General features: G+C 47.9%; 7 protein-coding genes across 7 annotated transcripts; 4 read left to right on the forward strand and 3 right to left on the reverse strand.

Annotated features, from left to right (window-relative positions):
* Window positions 1–284: 284 nt before the first annotated feature.
* On the forward strand, window positions 285–863 carry ACHE_60757S (uncharacterized protein; the record flags this gene model as incomplete). The annotated part of the gene is made up of 1 exon (XM_043281967.1): window positions 285–863. The coding sequence occupies one exon, from the start codon at window positions 285–287 to the stop codon at window positions 861–863; it is 579 nt and encodes a 192-aa protein (XP_043139393.1).
* Window positions 864–7,973: 7,110 nt separating this feature from the next.
* On the forward strand, window positions 7,974–8,970 carry ACHE_60758S (WW domain-containing protein; the record flags this gene model as incomplete). Its single annotated transcript, XM_043281968.1, has 2 exons — window positions 7,974–8,059; window positions 8,142–8,970. 2 exons carry the CDS (start codon window positions 7,974–7,976, stop codon window positions 8,968–8,970), a joined length of 915 nt encoding a protein of 304 aa, XP_043139394.1.
* Window positions 8,971–9,256: 286 nt separating this feature from the next.
* ACHE_60759A (uncharacterized protein) lies at window positions 9,257–10,180 on the reverse strand (the record flags this gene model as incomplete). The annotated part of the gene is made up of 3 exons (XM_043281969.1): window positions 9,257–9,480; window positions 9,539–9,631; window positions 9,691–10,180. The coding sequence occupies 3 exons, from the start codon at window positions 10,178–10,180 to the stop codon at window positions 9,257–9,259; spliced, it is 807 nt and encodes a 268-aa protein (XP_043139395.1).
* A 369-nt stretch (window positions 10,181–10,549) lies between these two features.
* Window positions 10,550–12,913, reverse strand: ACHE_60760A (putative AMP-binding enzyme; the record flags this gene model as incomplete). Its single annotated transcript, XM_043281970.1, has 4 exons — window positions 10,550–10,655; window positions 10,711–12,301; window positions 12,415–12,670; window positions 12,743–12,913. 4 exons carry the CDS (start codon window positions 12,911–12,913, stop codon window positions 10,550–10,552), a joined length of 2,124 nt encoding a protein of 707 aa, XP_043139396.1.
* A 1,209-nt stretch (window positions 12,914–14,122) lies between these two features.
* On the reverse strand, window positions 14,123–15,763 carry ACHE_60761A (O-acetylhomoserine aminocarboxypropyltransferase/cysteine synthase family protein; the record flags this gene model as incomplete). The annotated part of the gene is made up of 6 exons (XM_043281971.1): window positions 14,123–14,336; window positions 14,391–14,959; window positions 15,019–15,378; window positions 15,437–15,520; window positions 15,577–15,631; window positions 15,699–15,763. 6 exons carry the CDS (start codon window positions 15,761–15,763, stop codon window positions 14,123–14,125), a joined length of 1,347 nt encoding a protein of 448 aa, XP_043139397.1.
* A 1,299-nt stretch (window positions 15,764–17,062) lies between these two features.
* On the forward strand, window positions 17,063–17,434 carry ACHE_60762S (MARVEL domain-containing protein; the record flags this gene model as incomplete). Its single annotated transcript, XM_043281972.1, has 2 exons — window positions 17,063–17,298; window positions 17,350–17,434. 2 exons carry the CDS (start codon window positions 17,063–17,065, stop codon window positions 17,432–17,434), a joined length of 321 nt encoding a protein of 106 aa, XP_043139398.1.
* A 1,500-nt stretch (window positions 17,435–18,934) lies between these two features.
* Window positions 18,935–20,691, forward strand: ACHE_60763S (putative arginine transporter; the record flags this gene model as incomplete). The annotated part of the gene is made up of 2 exons (XM_043281973.1): window positions 18,935–19,154; window positions 19,205–20,691. The coding sequence occupies 2 exons, from the start codon at window positions 18,935–18,937 to the stop codon at window positions 20,689–20,691; spliced, it is 1,707 nt and encodes a 568-aa protein (XP_043139399.1).
* Between the last annotated feature and the right edge of the window lie 1,019 nt (window positions 20,692–21,710).

A 21,710-nucleotide genomic window follows, 5' to 3' on the forward strand; every position in this document is an offset into this window, starting at 1 on the left:
TATTGGTATATTGGTAGAATTCCTCCGTCGTCCTTTCTACCGTGGTCACGTGATGCTTGGGTGTATATCTTCCTCATCATAATCCTTGTTCTTTCTGCATGGTCTTTTTGCCCAATGATTCTGCCTTGACTCCCCGCATTGTCACGTGAGGCTGATGCAGTGAGATCTGTAACATTACCTCCCCCTCTTTCAGGCTTTCGTCCTCGAGAGCCATAAGAACTGCGGCATTCCCGTCGGTGAGTGTTTTGTTTTTCTGTTTTTCTTTTCCTCATGCTTCGTTTATCATGCCCAAATCAAACCCTCGTCGTGATCGTCTGGCTGATAAAATAGATAAGGAAGGTTTCTTTTCTCCTCCTTGTCTCCGTTGTTCCGAAATGAGTGCTTCCAATATGTCTTGTGAATGTAAACGAATCTCGTCAAATCGAAAATGCAATAATTGTGTGCGTTCTGGCGTCAAGTGTGAACGTGATTTTCATAATGAACGAAAATGGCAAAATTTGGAGCGTGATCGAATGAGATTAGCCGCCGACCTCGAAGATGCGGAGCGTTCAAATGATGAGGCACTGGCGCGTCTTTCCGAGACGTCTGCCAAATTGGCCCGGTTGCGGAAACATAAACGGTTTCTTGAGGCTCGAAATAAGGCTATGTTAGAGAATGACGTGGCTCTTCTTGAGGAGTTGGATTCTCAAGTTTCCTGGCCTGTTGCTGAGACCGCTTCTCTGGATGCTCAGCTTGCTGCGGTGACAGATGATCCTAGTCTGTCTCAGATGATGAATTCTCCTTCCTTTTGGGAGAACTTCGACTCTGCTGTCGCTGGTGGTATTCCTTCACCAACTGGTGGCAACCAGTCAAGTTCGCAATAGGTTCCCATGTGTTCTCAGAGGTATCGTACCCTTTCCATTTGATCAGGTAACATGGTCGTCCATTGACTTGTCGGTAATCCAGAATTCGTTCAACTTCATATTCATCATCATCGCTTTCGATTTCGATATTTTCTGTTGGCATGGCGTTTTTCGGTGCTGGTTCCAATAGCGAGATGTGAAATACTGGATGTATGCGCTTCATTGATTTCGGTAGTTTCAAGCGGTAATTCACTGGTCCTGTTTTTCCTTCAATGGTGAAAGGTCCAATCTTCTGGTGATCGAGCTTTTGACTTGGTCGTTTCGTTTTGATATTTCTGCGGAGCAGGAATACTTTCTCCCCCTCTTCAAGGTAGGTCCCTCTCCATGGTGCTTGTCGTAATATATAGCCGCTCGTAGGTTCATGAAGTCAATGTCTCTTGACAGTTGGTGGTGTAAGTTCTTCAGCTTTTGGACTGTCTCATTTGCTGCTTCTGATGTGGACTCTTGTGGTCGTGGTTTCTCATATAGCACTGGGTGGTATCCATAATTGGCGTAAAATGGCGTTACTTTGAGCGTTGAGTGCTCTGCATTGTTGTATGCAAACTGTGCCATGGGTAGGAATTTAACCCAATCATCTTGTTCATAATTGATGTAATGCCGTAGGTATTGCTCAATCGTTTGGTTGGTTCGTTCAGTTTGACCATTTGCTTGTGGGTGGTAGGCTGTGGTGAGGCGGTGTTCTATACCCATCAAGTTTGTGAGTGTTGTCCAGAATTTTGAAGTGAACAGCTTGTCTCTGTCTGATGTGATCTTTTGAGGCATTCCGTGGTTGGTAATAACATGCTTCAGGAATATTTGTGCCATATCTGCTGCGGTCATGGTTCCTTTGGCTGGTACCAAATGGATATATTTGGTCATTCGGTCTGTGATGACTGTAATCGAGTCATATCCTTGTGATGTCGGTAACTGTGTGATGAAGTCGATGGTAACCCATTCCCATGGATGTGTTGGAGCATCCGGGGATTGCATTTTTCCGTAGGGTTGATGTCTTGCTGCCTTATCTCGAATGCAAGTTTCACAGTTCTTCACATATTCTTGAACAACTTTTCGCGTGTTTGGGAAGTAGTAGTTTCTCATAATTTGTTCAGCTGTTTTCTCTGTTCCCAAATGTCCGTGGAGTGGAGTGTCATGGTGCATGCTGATGATCTCATTTCTCATGCTTTTTGGCACATAGATGAGATTGTGCAAGTACACTAATCCATTGTTATCTGTGGTCAATTTGTCATTTTCTGCTGAGTTTTCAATCATATCCTGGATCATTTTGTCTTTTTGTGTTTCTTCAATGATTTTCTTTTCCAAAGGTTCGTTTGAGATATGCATCGTTGCTGCTAACACCTGGTGGTTGTAGCTGATGGTTCCATCTTCGTTGGTTTTCAATATCGCTGGGTTGATCGTTCTGTCCTTGATCTCATAGTCTGGTCGTCGACTGAGTGCGTCTGCTTGTCCATTCTCATTTCCTTTGCAGTGGATGATTTTGAAGTCATATTGCGATAGTACTTCAGCCCATCTGGCCTGTCTTCGGGTCAACTCTTTGGTTGTTGTGAAGAAGGTCAGGTTCTTGTGATCTGTCTTCACAAGTACAGTGTGTTGTGCTCCTTCCAAATAAACTCTCCAAGTCTTGAATGCTACCACTATAGCTAGCAATTCTTTATCATGGATGTCATAGTTCAATTCCGCTTGAACTAGTTTTCGTGAGTGGAATGCAACAGCTCGTGGTTTTCCATCTGGTCCTGGTTGAGTCATTCTCATACCAATGGCGTAGTCTGATGCATCTGTTTCAATCGTGGTTTCCTTCTCTGGGTCGAACTGCACAAGTGCTGGTGCAGATACAATTCTTTCCTTGGCTTGTTGAAACGCTTGTTGTTGTTCTGGTCCCCATTGAAATTCTTGTCCCTTTTTCAACAATTTGAACAGTGGCGTCATGAATTGTGAGTAGTCCTTCAAGAATCGTCGGTAGTAGTTCACAAGTCCTGTAAACTGCTGAACTTCCTTGGTGTTCTTCAGTTCTGGCCAATCCAAGATTGCTTGAACTTTGTTCTTATCCATCTGGATTCCCTCTGTAGTGATCCAGTGTCCTAAGAACTCAGTCTCCTGAACATGGAATTCGCACTTCTTCAACTTCAATCGTAGCTTCGCTTCCTCAAGTTTTTGCAGTACTTTCTTGACATGCTGCACATGTTCTTCAAAGGTGCTGGAGAAGACCAAGATGTCGTCAAGGTAGACTATCACGAAGATGTCAAGATATACTCCAAGTACATCATAAATGAATCGTTGAAATGATGCTGGTGCGTTGGTAAGCCCAAATGGCATGACCAAATATTCATAATGTCCATATTTCGTTCTGATGGTCGTTTTCCATTCTTCTCCTCTGGCGATCCGTAGTCGATTGTAGGCGTCTACAATGTCGAATTTTGTAAACCATTTTGCTCCTCTGATTCGGTCTTGCATTTCATCAACTCGTGGTAATGGATGTCGATCCTTGATGGTGATGGCGTTGAGTGGTCGATAATCTGCACATAGTCGTAGGCTTCCATCCTTTTTCGGTACAAATAGGACTCCGTGCCCTGCTGGTGATGTTGATGGTCTGATGAATCCTTTCGCCAATTGTTCTTCAATATATTCCCGTAGTATTCTTGATTCTCGTTCTGACATCGGGTAAATCTTCTTGCATGTCGGTGTCTTCCCTTCCATAAGGGGTATGCGATGATCGTGTGGTCCATGGTCTGGTAGTTCAGGTCGTTCAGGCTGCTTGAACAAGTGCTGAAACTCAATATACTCCTGTGGAATCTGTGGTTCCTGAGTCGTTGCTGCTAGCTCCTTATGGTCAATCCATTCCCATGAGCCTAGCTCTGAGTCTGATGCTTCTTGGTTGCTATCAACTCTTTCTGAGCGATATTCCTCAATCGGCGCTGATCTCTTGGATATATCCTCATCCATCAAATATTCGCAATACTTCTGGGTCGTGTCCGGTGCCCATCCGGGTAAATTCATCAGCCAATGTCGTTCTGAGGCCCTGGTGGCTGCTAAAACAATATTCGTCGCTGTGTCATTCGTTTCTCTGTTATTCATTCTCAACCCACCTCTCGGTTGCTTCACGTATCTACCAGGTCTCCTGCCTGTAGATCGTGGTGAGGTCCCGGCCTCCCGTTGACTCGGTCCTTTCATTGTTCTTGGGCAATCGCAATTTGCAAAGTTCATTTGTCCAGTTTTCCAGTTGATTTCCGGGTTGTGATTCCTGAGCCATGGAATCCCCAACACTATATCGTATTGTCCCAGCGGTGTCACGTCGAAATTGATCCTTTCTTCATGATCCGCTACAGCCATAGGGACAAATCCCGATTCGACCGTCAGGTGGCTTCCCAAATTCTCACCATTCAGTCCTGAGATAGGCTCTGGCTGCGCCTTCTCAATTCCTAAGATCCCCAATTGTCGCTGGAATCTAGGATCCATGTAATTTCCAGTAGCTCCTGAGTCAACCATCACTCTGGCTAGTTGATTGAGAACTGGTGTCGTAAACTTCAAGTGGTATCCTCGCTGTGTCGCTGATAGGCTTGCTTGCCATCTTGGTTGCCGTAGACGTCGTGGACTTGGGTAGTAATCCTTGGGTTCGAAGTGAACTATGCAGTCATCTTCATAACATGCAGTCCAGTGCATACTTGAATGCTCTGGGTGCAATAGATATCCCCTGCATGCACAGTTCCAATCCCAACAAGGACAACTGTCATTGTATTTCCTAGGTCGTTCTGGGAAATAATGCGCCATTTTCTTTCGATCGTAATGTTCTCCACAGGCGTGACTATAACACACAATCCAAGGTAATTGGTTGTGCTTTGGGTGCTCTCGATAGTGCACGCAATCACACCAATCATACTTGCATGAGCTGTGGATGGGGCCTCGTAGTCGTTTGGTCGTGATGTCCCGTAGGTATCCCCATAGTTCTCCGTTGTTCTGTCCACAGTGGTGGCATGTGTATGGGTGCTGGTCGCATTGCTGTAGGTGTTCTTCCCAAGTTTCGTTCGTTCGTTCCCAACATTTCAAGTTCTGATGTGGGCAGTATGTAATCAATTCATTGAATAGTTCCTTCAATCCTTTAGAGAGCCTCTTGGGGTTCTCCTGAAGTGAGATAACAACATCATCAATGAAGTACGCGGCAACGTCGGTATTCGTTTCTTCGTCGGCTTTTCGTTGTTCCGTATACCGTTTGGACCATAGCTGTTGCTTCAAAATAGGGCTATACACACTGGACTTCGTGTATCCCTCATTATCTTCTGCCAGACTCTGTTCTTCTTGTTCATCATTTTCGGGAGTTGCGTTCTGAGGTGTCTCCGGTATCTCATGGAGTTCCTCCACGTTGGGATCGTGGCCATTCCACTGAGCACCGTACTCTTCGTCAAGGAAATCATTAACTGGCCAATCTTGGTTGGGCAGTTCGCCGAGTGATTTCTCATGAACTGGCTCATTGATGGCTTTTTCGGACCCATCCGTCCTTATATGGGCTTTGTCGCTTCCGCTGTCGGATCCCACCGTCCGTTCATTGGGCCAATATTCTTCTTCGCTTGAACTCATGATCTCATCAATTTCCTCTGTCGTGAGGGTCGTCTGTTCTTCCATCAACCTCCTCAATGGGCTCAGGTTGGGTACAATCATAGTTCTGGGTCTCCATGGTCCTCCATGCTCATCCGAAGCCTCTTGCGTGTGCCATCCAGAATCATTCGTTGCTCTGAGTTCAGGGTTCACAATTCCTGTGGTGTCATACGCTCCTCTCTCCTGGGTAGCGTGCAGTTGCTTGTTATCGTCTCGTTGTTGCTGAGGCCTAACGTTCTGTCGTTGCCTGCATGCCTTCGTCATGTGGCCCGGCTTTCCACATGTGAAGCAAAGTTTCTCTTTCCTTCTTCGTTCTCTTTCCTTGTCGGATACGAAGGGCCTATGCTGTGTGGCATCCAGCTCCATCGGTCGTGGTCCATAGGGATCTTCATACCCTTGGCTTCGTGGTTGAGCTGGTCGTTTATCGTTCGATCGATAGTGGCTCGTTCGTGGGTTTCCTCTAAAGGTGTTCCCATATCGTGACTCCTTCTGTCTGACTCTAAGGTCATACAGGGTGTTGTCAATCTTGACGGCTCGTTCAAAGAGTTCGTTCAATGAAGTCGGTCGTTCCATCCAAACCAGTTTCTCCTGAATCTCTGGTTTCAACATTTCCTCGAATTTCGCAATGTACATCGTCTCGTCCCAATTCAGATGGGTGATGATCTGCTGGAAATCAGATACCAACTTGGCTACTGATCCTGTCTGTTTGAGTCGCCATAGCTTTCGTTCAGCGTTCCGTGTGGCGTCAATATCTCCGAATGTTCCCTGGAGTCGTTTCTTGAATTCAGTGAAGCTGCTGAAAACCTCGGTGGTATTGTCGTTATGGTATTGTTCATCTTTCTCCTGGAAGTCACGCAAGGTAGGTTCAAACCAATCAAATGCTGGTCCAGTCAAGTAAGTTGCTGCAAGTAGGACTTTGTCGGATTCAAATATGAGCTTGCTCCGGTTCATGCGGACATACAAGTCCAATTGAGTGATGAAGGGTCGCAACTTGTATCGAGTACCATCAAAGGGTTCCGGTGGTCGAACTTTGATAGCTTTGGCTGACTGTCGTTCTTCCAAAGTAGTGATGCTTTCCTGCAGCTGGCTAACCATTCCAAAGAGTTCTTCATAAGTCGGAGTTCGTCCCTCAGATCCACGAGAGGATCTAGGAGTAGTGTTGCTGTTACTGTTGTTAGACATGGTTGCAGTTCGTGTTTTAAGTCAATATAGTCTCGAAACCTGACTCGTACTGACTGGCGATCAATGTGTCACAACCTGGCTTCTCTCGTGTCGTACCTAGGGTTCTAGTTAGTTGTATTTCGAGACTGAACACTTACCTTAAGTGTTCCCAAGTAGTCGTATGCTCAATGCCCCTTCGGGTCCGATTCGGTATGTCGTATGCGTTGATGGGTATGTCGCCCCCTCCAGGCTCCGTAGTTCAATAGTCGTTGATGGGTATATCGCCCCCTCCAGGCTCCGTAAGATAATCAACAAGTAGGAACGGTAAAGGTAACGAGTAGAGAAACAAGGCCAACCGAGTACGTATACTGGGTTGTTGGTTAAGTGCGGACGAGTCAGAAACTAGAAGGTAACCAATGCTGTAAGACTTGAATTGATCGCGAAGAACTAAGCTAGGTACATGAATGAATGTCCTTATATACCTTTCCTAGTCCAATGGTAGATTCTCCGTTCCTACCATGCTACCTCCTTCTGTCCTGTAATATCCATTCCCTGATAGATTGGTAGCATTCCCTCTTTGTCCTATCTACCATATTGGTATATTGGTAGAATTCCTCCGTCGTCCTTTCTACCGTGGTCACGTGATGCTTGGGTGTATATCTTCCTCATCATAATCCTTGTTCTTTCTGCATGGTCTTTTTGCCCAATGATTCTGCCTTGACTCCCCGCATTGTCACGTGAGGCTGATGCAGTGAGATCTGTAACATGTCCTTCCTGCTTGTAATCCATTATCCAATGATTCTGCCTTGACTCCCCGTATAATCACTTGAGGCTGATGTGTTGAAGTCTTAACACAACCCATACGACAGCAGTCCAAAAGAGGAAAGCGATAGTTATACTATAAATAGTAACAAATATGCATGGCATGTTACATGTATGCACATATGTGTGTACCCGAAGGGTCGTGTCTTATTTCTTAGTCCTGTGTCTCAACCCTGTAGTGTGCAATCTTCCAGATCAATCTAGCAATTCACAATAATTATCCAACACCCATACTCTTGTGTTGTTGTAGCTACTCCGGCTGTAGCCAGCCAATGAAATCATGTGGCTGAGGCACCGCCACTACCGTTTGCGTCCATTGACGAGATTACGTTTATGGTTAGTTATATATGTAGTTCCGAATGACCAGAGTTATCAGTTCATTTCTATCAAAGCTGTCATCAAAAAAGACTGCCATCAACAAGCGATATACTTCACATCGGATTTTATCAGACTACACCAGTCCACTGCTTGAACATACCATATACTACTACAGCGACGTTATCAATGTCGTTCGCACCGCCTCCCGGCCCTCCGCCGCCTTCCGTCCCAGACGGGTGGAAGCCTCAGTTTGATGACAGATATAAGCAATGGTAAGCTTCATATACCCTTAACCTGCGGCACTCAAAGCCCAAGCATGTCAAAGGAAAGACAGAGGCTAAACTGAACTACTAGGTACTTCGTAAACCTGCGCACAGGCAAATCCCAATGGGAACACCCAGAAGCCCTAGCCCAGAAACAAGAGGAGCTGCATGAACCTCCCAGCGTGCCGCCGCCATCATACGAGGAATCCGGCGCAGGGGACTCCGCAGGGGACTCCGCAGCGGGTGCGAGTGACAAAAAGGGAGGCCTTGGCTCCAATAACCCCTACAACCAAGAAAAGGACAAGGAGGATCTGGTGGAGAGCGATGCGAGGCTAGCTGCGCGGTTACAGGCCGAGGAGAATGCTCGCTCCGGGACGCAAAGCCCAGCAGTACAGCCGGGTGCGGCTGCTGATTATTACAGTGATGGGTCGCATGCGCAATCGCCGGGTCCTTCGTCGGCGCAGAACTTGGCGCCCCAGGATACAGGTCGGGGGAATAAAACGCGCAGTAGGAGTTTCTTGAGCAGGTTGATGGGGAAGGCGAAGCCGAGCAGTGGGAGCAGTGGTAACCCTTTTGGAGGAGTGTACAGCAGGCCACCTCCACCGCCGCCGCAGTCATATGGGTACCCGCCGAGTGGCTATTATGGAGGTTATGCGCAACCACAGGTAGGAGGGTATGGTTATTCTCAGTACCCGATTCAGGGTGGGTATGCGCAGCCCCAACGGCGACATGGTGGCATGGGAAATGCAGGTGCGGCAGCGCTAGGTGTCGGTGGTGGGTTGCTCGGTGGCGCTTTGCTGGCGGAAGCGTTTGATGGAGGTGACAATACTTATATCGAAAACAACTATGGTGGTGACGATGGAGGAGATTATGGTGGCGGCGGCGATGATTTTGGTGGTGGTGATTTTGGCGACTTCTAGTGGCTGCACTTGGTTGATATGTTTGACGATTATACGCTTCATTCATGTTTGATATGTTATCCTCGGCCAGTCTTTATGGCTTTCAAATATAGTATTGTTAATACTGGGAGGGGTGCAACAGTAGCTTTGTTTGAACATTTATCATCCTGTATTTCAGAGCTTCAGTCTTCGTTTCAAAACAACCATGATTTGCAATCTGGAGATCATCATCAGGTTTTGTATATGAACACTGTAGAATTATTAGACTTGAACCCTTTTCAAAGGACCCTTGTGAGAAACACCGCCATCATCCCCTTCTGCGCGCAACACTACTCTCCCTGCCAGTTGCTGCACCCTGAGCAGCAGCCTCCACGCCAGCCATTGGCCCCGGTGCCGTTCCGGCCATCCATCCGGCAAGGTCGAAGTTTCCTGGACCACCACCACCACCACCAGACATGGCACTCCGGGCACTGCCAGAGATGGGAGAAGAGCGGGACTGCTTTTCGAATTCGGCGCGCATCTCGGGGTCCACTAGAAAGGAACCAGTTAGCCTCAATCCACCAAAGACAAATATAGAAATCCAGCATACTATTCTCCATAAGCTTAGGCATTCCAAACATGAACGCCATCGCCACCAACGCAAGCAGAATCATTGGATTTTTGACCAACGACAACGGCGAGACTAGACATCACAACCAGTTAGCAAAAATTCCATGCTAAATCGTCGCAATATGTACTTACACTTCGACCTCTGCTCATAAAATCCCCTTCTCGCCAACAACTTCGCCTCCACCGTCACATCCTTCTTCGCAGCAGCGTCGACGGCATTGAACTTCTCCGCACCGCGATTATCCCAAGGATTACCCCGGAACGTTTCCCACACGCCCAACACCTTCCCATCAGTCGCGACGTCGACGCGATACGGAGCGAACACGTATTCCGCGGAGCGGATGTCGAGCAGGTACGACGCGGCCTGGGCGGGAGTCGACGGCTGGAGATTGCGGAAGACGAAGGCCGCGGAGCGGGTGAGGGGTGCGGTTAGGAAGGCATTGCGAATCGCTTGGTCCTGGGAGGAGGAGGGGAGGGTGGTGAGGGTTGCGTGTGTGCCTGCTGGGAGAACGTTGGGATTTGGGAGGAGGTTGGACGGTGGGATGGTGATTGTTAGGGATGAACAGATGGCTGTTGTGGCGAGGAGGAGGATGAAGGGTATAGATATTATTGAGAAATGCATTTTGTCAAAGGAATGAAGAAGCGGAGATAATTGTGGTAGGTTGGCACAGTATGGCTAGATGTTGATTGAAGCTCGGAGATTTGAAGTCGATGAATTCTGGCGCCAAGCATCAACGCTTTAGTTGCAGTACATCGTTAGCTATAACTGCATTGCAGGTAGCACTTATTATTAATTCCATGGAATTATACAGTAGTGGCTTAATTGATATATTACTTGTCATAAGTACACTAAAAACTAAAACATGGTGTCGTGTATGATAAAGAGAAGATCAAGGTATATACAGCTTCTCATTTACAAACACTTGCTGGGATATATGACAATCTATACAGTAAACAAGAAACGTAAGACAGGACAGAAAAGCGAAATGATCTAAAGCTTGGCCTTGGGGGCGGATTGCTCCTCGAGAGCTTGAGCGTAGAGCTCATCCAAGACATAGCGATACTTCTTGATCGTGGGAGGGCGCTTGAGCTTGAGACTGGGAAAAAGTTAGCAACGTCAAATGATAGAAAAGATTCAATGTCAGCACTTACGTTGGTGTAAGCAGGTCATTCTCAATCGTAAACGGGTCAAGCATCAGCCTGCAGTTCTTGACTCTCTCATAGCCGGCCAATTTGTGCTTTTTAGCCACCTTCTCGAGATCCCTCAGCACAGCCCGGCGGATCTTGTCGTCATCCAAGACCGATTTGATGGCATCGAGGTCGGTGGCACCGATGGTGCGACCCAGCACCTTGCTAGCATACGCCGCAAAAGCATCGGGCTGGACACCGAAAATACCCACCAAGAAGGTCTGAACGCTGTCACCGTGGATATAACCCTGGGCAAAATAGCCAAGTTCGGACAGGTAAACACCCTCCAGCCGTTCGGGGGAAATGTACTCTCCCTGAGCCAGCTTGAGGACATTCTTCCGGCGGTCGATGATGATGAAACGGCCCATTTCGTCCACGGCGCAGACATCACCGGTGCGGAACCATCCGTCTTCAGTCACGGCCTTGCTCGTCTCCTCCGGGTTCTTGAAGTATTCCCGGAACTGGGTGGGGCCACGGAGAAGCAATTCACCCCGTGGGTAGGGCTTGTCGTCAACCGAGTACTCCATGTCAGGCAGCGAAGCTAGACAGGCTTCCGTCGAGGGGGCCAAGCGGCCGCAATTACCAGCAGTGAGATCTTGAGCGGACTGCGCCGTCGACACGGCATAGGTTTCGGTCAAGCCATAACCCTGAATAAGGTCGATTCCCAGGACAACTCGGAGGAAGTTGTGCAAGGACGGGTCGAGCGGCGCGGAGCCAGAGACCATGAACTTGGCCCGATCCAGACCCATTGCCGCCGCAACCTTCTTAGCCCAGATTCGATCATACAGGGCGTGCTTCGCCGTAGCCTGACTAGGGTCAGGGTTCTTCAAGTTCGCCATCTTCGTCGAGACGATGTGTCTCGACATGGCGCCCTTGACACCCGGCTGCTCGACGGTCGAAGCGCGGATGACATTTCCAAAACGACTGTACAAGCGAGGGACGGACATGAAGCCGGTTGGCCTCAAGAGCTTCAGATCATCGACCAATTCCGTGATATTTCCGTGGAAGTACCCAATTCGACCACCGGCCCAGAAGGATGCATGCTCAGCCAAACGAGCGTAAATATGGGCCAACGGAAGATAGGACAGAGCGGTGTCGCCTGGCTTCTGTTCGGACATGACGAGCGCACTCGCCGCGGCCGCGACAGCATTCCCGTGCGTCAAGACCACACCCTTCGGAGGGCCAGTAGTACCCGAGGTGTAGTTGATAGTGACAATGTCCGATGGAGATGGTGGGTTGTAGGGACGGTTCAACGAGGCACCGAGCTGTTCGACCTGCTCGATCGTGTAGATGGCGACATCCTGACCCGCAGCAACCGACTCCAACAATGCACGCTTGGAATGACCTGCCTGTTCACCGGAGTCCAAAGGATCCAAACTGACGATGATCTTCAGGTTCGGCAACGACGGCTTGAGCTTGAGCAGGGTAGGGATATGCGGCAAGGAAGTCACAACACAGTTCAGCTCGGCGTGGTTGATGATATACTCCGTGGCGTCCGAGGCCAAGACATCGTAGATCGAAACGGAATACAAGCCCTGAGACATGCATGCCAAATCTGTTGAGAAAAAAAGAAAATAAGATCAGCCATAAGCTCAGGCGAAAACGCGCGCGCAACGGATTTGACCGTCGCGAAAATGACCAGAGTAACAACCCCGGCTGCATACGCACCTGTGATTTGCCATTCCGGCCGGTTCTGGCACCAAAGACCAACACCGTACGAGCCCGAACGGTTACAGCCGTGTTTATTGTGCAACTCTGCCAGACCAGCGCCAAATGCGGCCCGGCGCTTCTGAACGGTTTGGTAGTCGAGCCATTGATAGTTCCCAAACTTCCTAGTGACGGGGTTGTAGGGGCGCCACCCAAGACAGTGGGCCTTTGGTTGACGATTCGCAGTCGATTCGAACATGTCATGAGCTGTGGAGATCTAAGGAGACACAATATTTTAGTATCAGTGTTGACTTGCGCCTACTTGAGAAGACGCAAATTGGCAACATACTTGAGGATCCAGGGTCTTCAGCAAGGAATTTTGCGCGTTCCAAGCACGGTAGACCTTACTCCGGCCCGGCTGTTCGGAGCCAGACATAGCAACGGAATAGGGAGTCCCCTTGGGGGGTTCTTCTCTCAACTCTGCCGCACGAGCAGCATGGAGGGGCTGCGACGAGAACATGACGGGATGGCGGTTTCTGCGATACCTGTGATTGAGGAGTCTGGAATCTTTAGCACTGAAGTAGGAGGAAAAGATGAAGTGTACTTACCAAAGGGAATGGGTATTATATCAAAAGGAGAACCGATATGTACTAAACTGACGTTTATGGTCTGTACAAAGGGGAAGCAGCACCCCAAACACCACTGTGAAAGATATGGTAAGTATAAGGGAGGAGATCAATAGAGGTGCTCTTAAGGGACTGGAAAAGAGAAAACAAGAAGAAAAGGGAGAGAGAGAAGAGAACAAGAAAAAGAATCTGTACAGAGTAGTTAATTGCTCCGGGAATGCCTCTCTCTCGGGCGGTGGAGTCGGTGATTGGCTGGCCACTAAATAGGATTCTCAGATAGTCCAATGAACCTCGGCATTTTGCATGGCAGTCCGGAGTACATAAACTAGTAGTACAAATATAAGAATTGCCTTGGTTAGTTGACAGAGTAGGGAATCAGCCTGCCCAAACTATCTACCCTGTATTCGATCACTCTACAGTTATAACAAATCCAGAACAATACTACGGAGTACTCCGTGAGTATGTAGTGTTCCTATCCTGTGATACCAAATTAACGGTTCCCGGATCGGAAGGACCGAGGCCGGACACGATTGCCTTTTGGGTGGTTGAAGCAGAAACTTTAATTGGCCACTGCTCTTCCAGTGCATAAACCAGTTTTGTGCCTGCCATAATTTATGCAATATTTTGTATGGACATTCTACCCGTACGTCATTTACCACCAATAACCAAACAGGTCACATGCTGCGTCTCAGAAACTAAAGCTACGGAGTCCCCGACCATGTAGAATATGATGTTGAGCCCATGACCATCCGTACTATCCTTGTTCATTGATGTGCATCCTCCACGGGCCATTCTCCGCATCAGCCGGGGCGGAGCATGGGGTAATTGACTACCAATTCCTGATTCATGTGAAGCGGCTACCACATGAAATCCATGTTGATTTCCGAGAAACTAATGAGGTTGCTGACTAGTAATCCTTGGCTAACTGTCAGAACTGAGATAGCATGTGCATGTACCTTAAACATCGTGTAAATTTGATAGATTGCTATAAAAAAGTTCCCTGGGGTATATTTCTTACTTGAAATCTCTCGAATCTTCCTTCTTCACATTTAACAGTAGCTAATGGACTCCTGGAGACCAGCTTCATCCATCGATGCTCCTTTTTAAGTTGTCCGGTCAGGCAAGGAGGTACTAGCAGCAGCGGCAGCAGCCTTGAACGATTGCTCAAAATCAGCAATAATATCGTCAATATGCTCTGTACCAACAGAAATACGGATGCCATCCTCTGTTGTGCCCGAGTCAAGACGCTCTTGGTCGGTAAGTTGCTCGTGAGTTGTCGACCAAGGGTGAATTGCAAGGGTCTTGGAATCCCCGACACTATATACCAGTTAGTTCGGTTTCAATCGATCGGAAAATAGAACGACAATGTACTTTGCAAGATTTGAAATCAGCTTGAAGCCGTCAACAAGCTGGCTACCAGCAGCAGCGCCGCCCTTTACTCCGAACGATAGCACACCACCATAACCACGCTGCAAGTACCGCTTGGCAGTCTCATGACTAGGATGGTCTTCCAATCCGGGGTATGAGACCCAGTTCACGTTTTCGTTCTTCTGCAGCCACTTTGCAAGGGTGATTGCATTGCTCGCATGTCTCTCAGCGCGCAGACTGAGAGTCTCCAAGCCCAGCAGAAGCTGTTGCGCAGCAAAAGGGTTCAGTGCCGTTCCAAGATCACGCAGGATTTCCACACGGACTCGAATAGCAAAGGTAATGGGTCCAAAGGTTTCCCAGAATTTCAGGCCATGGTAACCTGCGGATGGTTCGACAAACTGAGGGAATCGGGCAGCATGCTTGCCCCAGTCAAATTTTCCAGAGTCCACAACCACGCCGGCAACGGTGGTGCCATGGCCACCAATCCACTTGGTTGCGCTGTGGACAACAATGTCGGCGCCATGGTCGATGGGGCGGCAGAAAAATCCACCGGCTCCAAAGGTATTGTCAACCTACAAAGGTCAGATTCACCGTCTTGTTGGAAATGTAAAACTGGTATGGCGTTACTCACCACCAGAGGGACGCCCTTCTCGTGAGCAACCCTGGCCAATTCTGAAAAGTCTGGGACATTGTAACGAGGGTTGCCGATTGTCTCCACGTAGACAGCCTTGGTGCGCTCGTCAATGGCAGCCGCGATATCCTCTGGCTTATCCCCCTGGACGAACTTGGTATTGATACCCAGGCGAGGGAAAAGGACCTTGAACTGGTTATACGTGCCACCGTACAAATTGGTAGTTGAGACGATGTTATCACCGGCATGGGCGAGAGCTGAAACGGCCATGAACTGTGCACTCTGACCTGAAGAAGCTGCTACAGCCGCGACACCACCCTCAAGAGCCGCAATACGCTTTTCGAACACGTCGACCGTGGGCTAAATTGACTAATCGTCAGAGACTGGGCGAGCACCGGTTCTTCGGAGAACAACTCACGTTCATAATCCGGCTGTAGATGTTGCCGAATTGCTTGAGGCCAAAGAGTCTGGCTCCATGCGCAGAGTCATCGAATGTATAGGACTAATGGTAATTATAAGTATATCGAGCAGTATGAATACTGAGGACAGGGGATATACAGTGGTGGCATAGATAGGAACGGCACGAGACTTGGTAGTAGGGTCTGGTTCTTGGCTTGAAGATTAAAAGTCAGCGTCATTGATCAATGGCTAATGTACTTGCAATCGGTAATAAGACGTACCCGGCGTGAAGCTGGAGAGTCTCGAAACGAGGCGGCGGCTGCTGCTGCTGCTGCTCGGAAGACATGATGGCAACCAGAATGTTGGATCTATATACGGTATCTTTGCTGATATCAGGATCGAGAAATCTGGGATGCAGGAAATGCAATGCAATATGTAGGATTAAACGAGTAAAGAAAAGGATAGAGATCCCCACGAACTCGAGGGGGAAGCTGTGAGGGAGTGGTATAAAAGCGACGCGGGGGAAAAGGCGATGATGGACATTGATGGCGTGATCAACTGGAGGAGGGGAAAGTCAATTGTTTGTGGTTTGGGGACAACAAAAGGAAACCTATACATAATGGTTTTTCTTATGCTTATTCTCATCCTGCTCAACTGAAAATTGGGATTTATATTGTGGGTATCATTGCGCTGTTGTGGTGGAGAGAAATGATGCTACTATGGATTGGCAATTGACAAGCTCTAGCGATGGAAATTTGTATTATATTCCTGCTATACGAATCACAAAAATGTCATCGGGATTTTTTTTTTGAAAGAGGACGTGAACCCTCAAGGTGAATACATATCAAATTGCATGTGAGAAGGTAATGGTGTTCTCGACTGCATGATCGTCATATGTCCACGGACCATCTATATACATATTCTTCATGATCACCATCGCAGCCCAGCAAAATCCAAGAATCTTCAGGTACTATTTGCATTTCCTTCACCAATCAACCAATCCTGTTTCTTCCCTTGCTCAAACTGATTCAGATCATGGGGCTCACTGGTATTTGCCACCATGAATTGGATAACCTGACTGGCGGTCAGGCAGACAAACAACAAGACAAAGTTAGGCTTCCACTTTTTTTCTGACTATATATATATGCGAGAATAAATTTTTCTTCTTCTTTTTCTTGCTTGGATTGTTTCTTTACAAAAGATCACTTCAAAAAAAAAGAAAAAAAAAAGAAAACTGATTCGTCCGGAATCCTGCAAAGGTACGCCGTACGCTGCACAGTTGTCACATTGCCATGTCACAGAGCCGAAGAATGTCCCCCTTGTCAGCTTAACGGGTTTGAAGCCTGTGCTCTTCATATATTTCCATATAAATATCTCTGGGATGATTGATAGTTAACTGTTCAAATAGCTTTTCAATCCTTGCACTGTTGCCCTAGTTGAGAAAAAAAAAGGCGATCCGCAGAAATCAAAACAATGGCCCTGAGCTTTCCATGGATCTACCCCGTTAGGGCCGCGCAGTTCATCTTTGGCATAATCGTTCTCGGTTTAACGGCATATGGTGTGTCCCCATCGTCCTATAGTTGTGTCTCTCTGACTGTCTGTAGTCGTCAGTTTATGGTACGAGTCCGGTTCAACGGTCAATTTTATGCTTTTCAACGGCGTGTGGACATCCTTTGTTGCAGTGCCTTTCCTTGTCCTAGCACCGACCTACTTCCCAAACCTCGCGCATCGACTCATTCTCGTCGGGGTTGAATCGGTTACCATGATCTTCTGGTTTGCCGGTTTTATTGCCTTGGCTGTTGCATTACCGGGTCCTAGTTATTGCCATGGGAGCGACTGCAGCTCTCTCCAAGCAGCGACGACTTTTGGAGCCTTTGAATGGTATGTTCATGCAGCGGCAACCACATGAGACAAATAGTTAACTGTTACCAGGGTTTTATTTGCCATCACATCGGCGACAGCGGTCATGGGAGTAATGCGGTCCGGTCCCAGTAAGACCGCCAACGTTGGCGTCTGAGTAGAATTGACTGCAGCAGTTTTGTAAACGAGCGCCATGATGATGATGAGGTTCGGTCTGTGATGCCATGCACTACAGGCGGTTCCAGCCCTACTACCCGCATGACCACGATTTGATGATTTGCTTTGATGATTCCAGCCGCATCGATTGGAGACGACGACTTACGATGGAAGTGTGCATGTTCCTTATTTTAATTCTGCTTTGCGCAATTCTTAATGCTATGAATGATACCCAGCCTGTTCATACTGTATGGGGTATGTAAGGGATTGTTGATCTCTTCGCTGCCATGGTTTAGACGCATCTCACCTCAGACACTGCGCGTTGCCACCTCGTGATACCATAGTATTCGGTGTACATGCTTGTACGGATTGCTATCTAAACCTTGCTAAGCCGGTACCGACAATAAGCGTCGAGTACTGATTCATGACCGTTAGCTGCAACAAGTGCTTCACTTGATCGCATCGATACCCCGTATGAGTAGCATCAAAGCCTATTAAAGGGGCTCTAGAAGAACTGGACGAGGCTTGAATATGTACGGAGTATATATACTCTTTCTTGCACATGACTCAAGTCGGCTTCCGTTCCCGAGTTTAACCGGAGGAATTTCGCCGTCGGTCGGCTCGGAGCTTGCCGGGAATCAGATGACAACCACACTATACCTGATAGAGCAATCCTGACGGCGTCTTGGCATTGCCACCGATATGCAACTCTACAAGTACTCTTTTGCTCTGTACAAGTATACAGAGGAGACTGCAGCAAATCTTGCATTGAATTACTTAATTGTGCTCTGAAAGTTGCTGGAGACATGATATCTTATCAATGCATGAAGTTGCAGCGGAGAGTCTTTCCGGATCTCAAACAGCAGTGAACGAAAAACTCTGTTCGCGGAGGTTTATCCACATTCCTCGTTCTCGGCCCACCTCCGTCCAGTAGGGCACATCTATGCTCTGTGCAGTCAGAACTTCGGTTCTATTATCAGAACCCCAGTAATATCAACCATTAACATGAAAATTCTGTTAGACTATCTTGTTACTCATACCCAGCCATGCTTATCATTCGATGTTCGCCGTTATATGAAGCATTTATCTGAACTATGAGTGTTAAGAACTGCGTTGATCCCCCTCATACGCGTCTATTACTGCAATACAAGTACAAACACTGTTCAAACCCCTCAATTGCTTGATATTTATTCTCGCAGTTCGCATTATTGAACCAGTGTCCTCATATTACCATCTCAATTCACGGTGAAAGTAACGGTTACGGTTGATTTGATTTGATTTCCCCACACTGCACCAGACACCGCTAGGGGAAGAAAAAAAAAAGTTTCTGCCGGGTTGACGGATTTGGGTGGAGTCAGCGTTCTTCTTCGCATTTGCCGACGCAACAGCTGGTTCTTTCCTCCTCACTTCTACTACAGAACATTCTTTCCTTATTCTTCTTCTTCTTCCTCAATCTCCATACGACCTCCTAACTGGTCATCGCGCCCATCCGCGGACCAGTATGGGCGCCGAGCAAGACCAGTTCTCCGTTACCTCGAAATCCGCTGCGGAGAAGGGCAACATGGCCGGTCAAGACCCCATTCAAGTCGACGCCCATGGCTACAAATCTCAAGAACTGAGCAGCGTTGATGTTGAGAAAAATGGCACCAGTGGAGGACCTGAACAAGAGCCAGAGCTCAAGCGAAACCTGAAGAATCGTCATCTGCAAATGATCGCTATCGGTTAGTTAATATCCTCGACCAACGCGCGCAAGATATTGACATATCTCTAGGTGGCACTGTTGGAACAGGTCTTTTTATTAGCAGCGGTACTGCAGTCGGTCATGCTGGCCCCGTCGGTGCCGTAATCGCCTACCTCTTTGTCGGAACGATTGTATATTCGGTTATGGCTTCGCTGGGTGAGCTCACGACGTACATCCCAGTCGCCGGCGCATTCACGTCCTACGCAACTCGATTAATCGATCCAAGTCTTGGCTTTAGTATGGGCTGGATTTATTGGTGGTCCTGGGCTTCGACATTCGCTGTGGAATTGACGGCAACCGGCTTGATCATCCAGTTTTGGGAAGAAAACATCAACATTGCGATTTTCATTGCAGTTTTCTGGGTTGTCATCTTGCTGCTGAATCTCCTGCCAGTCAGTTTCTATGGCGAGATCGAGTTCTGGTTTTCTACCATCAAAGTGGTCACGGTTTTGGGTTTTATGATCTTCGCCATCTGTATCGACGCCGGCGCCGGTAACAGAGAATATCTAGGGTTCCGATACTGGGTGCACCCCGGCGCTTTTGCTCCGTACCTCATTGAAGGCAACGACTCGCTTGCCAAGTTTGTCGGTTTTTGGTCTGTTTTGATCCAAGCCGGCTTCTCTTATCAGGGTACCGAGCTCGTCGGTATCGCTGCCGCCGAGACCGAGAATCCGCGCCAGACTGTCCCATCCGCCATCCGCAAAACGTTTTACCGAATTCTCTTTTTCTTCGTTCTGACCATCTTCTTTATCGGTCTGCTAGTGCCCTATGATAACGGCGATATGACCAAGGACGGAAACAACGCTAATTCGTCTCCGCTTGTCATTGCGGCCAAACTTGCCGGGGTGCAGGTGCTGCCTCACATAATCAATGCGGTTTTGTTGACTGTCGTGCTTTCGGCCGCCAACTCGAACGTCTACAGCGGCAGTCGTATCCTGCTTGGTCTGGCGAATGAAGGGATGGCGCCCAGATGGTTTAAATACACCACCAAACGTGGTGTGCCGTGTTACAGTGTGGTATTCACCGCTCTCTTTGGTTTGCTCGGGTTCTTGAACACGTCCAACTCGGGTAGCACCGTCTTTACCTGGTTGACCAACATTTCCGGTGTGGCCGGCTTTATCACCTGGGCATCATTGAACGCCTGTCACCTCGCGTTCATGCGGGCCCTGAAAGCGCGCGACATCTCGCGTGACTTGCTTCCATACAAGGCAGCTTGGCAGCCTTGGTATTCCTATTATGGACTCTTCTTCAACGTGCTGATTATCCTGACCCAAGGGTTCACATCCTTCATCCATGGGTTCAGTGTGACAGATTTCTTCATCGCCTATATCAGTCTGATTCTTTTTGTCGTCCTTTATGTGGGACACAAGCTCATCTTTCGAACATCGACTGTGAGTTCACACGAGGCGGACATCGACACGGGCCGGGAACCCCTGGCTAACGAGACGTGGGAAACGTCAGACCCGGCCGCGGTCCCGTGGTATATCAAGGGTTATCACTGGATAAGGCGTTTTTAAGGTGGAAATTACTCCTTTCTTTTTTTTTTTCTTGAAAGGCACACGGTGTTTTACGAGTATGAGTGAGCGACCATGAATCTCTTACTATCATCCTCTCGACTCTTCTTTTCTGCTTAATATTCGACCATGTTGTGATGTACATAGAGCGCGCACATCATTCAGCCATTCAGGCAAAGGAGTTAGGTTGCATTTCCGGCATTCAATTTGGTTCAGTCATTCAGTCTGTTTATGTATTTTGTTCGCGCATTTATCCAATCTCAACTGATTCAGAGATAGTAATCCTCTAGAGGAATATATATACGATCCAAAAACTATGGGCTACGCACAGGTTCTACCCATATGATAAATATAGCAAGAGAATGAGAACCATAGCTATTAATTTGCTAGAACTAAGAACAGGAGCAGAATATCATGGAGGCCTAGTAGAATCGAAACCGATACAAGCTTTCAATGGGATCGTAACAAAAGACAAAAAAGAAAAAAAAAATCACATGAACAGATCACACCGACACCCACCACATCGATGGTAACGATTCTCGGACCGGCCGGGCTACCAGGAAGCATTTGGTTGATTTGCCTCTTGGGCAAGAAAACAGATCATGAGAGGTGCGGCTGTTTCACCATTCTCAGCATCATCAATGTGTCACGGCTGGATGAATGTACCGAGAAGGATGTCATGGTTCTGGCCATTGTCCCTGCTGAATCCCTGCTAGTTTTCAATATAGCGCAAAATCTCGTTGAACCAAGTCTTCACCTCATTTCCTATGACCTTCGTGGCTGACCCTAGACCCAATCTGGTCAGTATACGTATATTTCTTTAAGCAGTCTGCACATCTCACCGTAGCACATCATTGTATAAACGGAAACCTAGTTCGCTACGGTGATCGCATTGTCCTAGATGGGGATTTTCGAGGGATCAGGGAAACTCCAAGAATTAGCAACGGCTTCTCAACCCGGTAAGGCAATTCACTGGAGCTTGTATTTCCGTTTATATTATATCAGAAGGACCGTGGCGCTGG

This window comes from Aspergillus chevalieri, chromosome 6 (assembly GCF_016861735.1).
Source record: "Aspergillus chevalieri M1 DNA, chromosome 6, nearly complete sequence".
Lineage (NCBI taxonomy): Eukaryota > Fungi > Ascomycota > Eurotiomycetes > Eurotiales > Aspergillaceae > Aspergillus > Aspergillus chevalieri.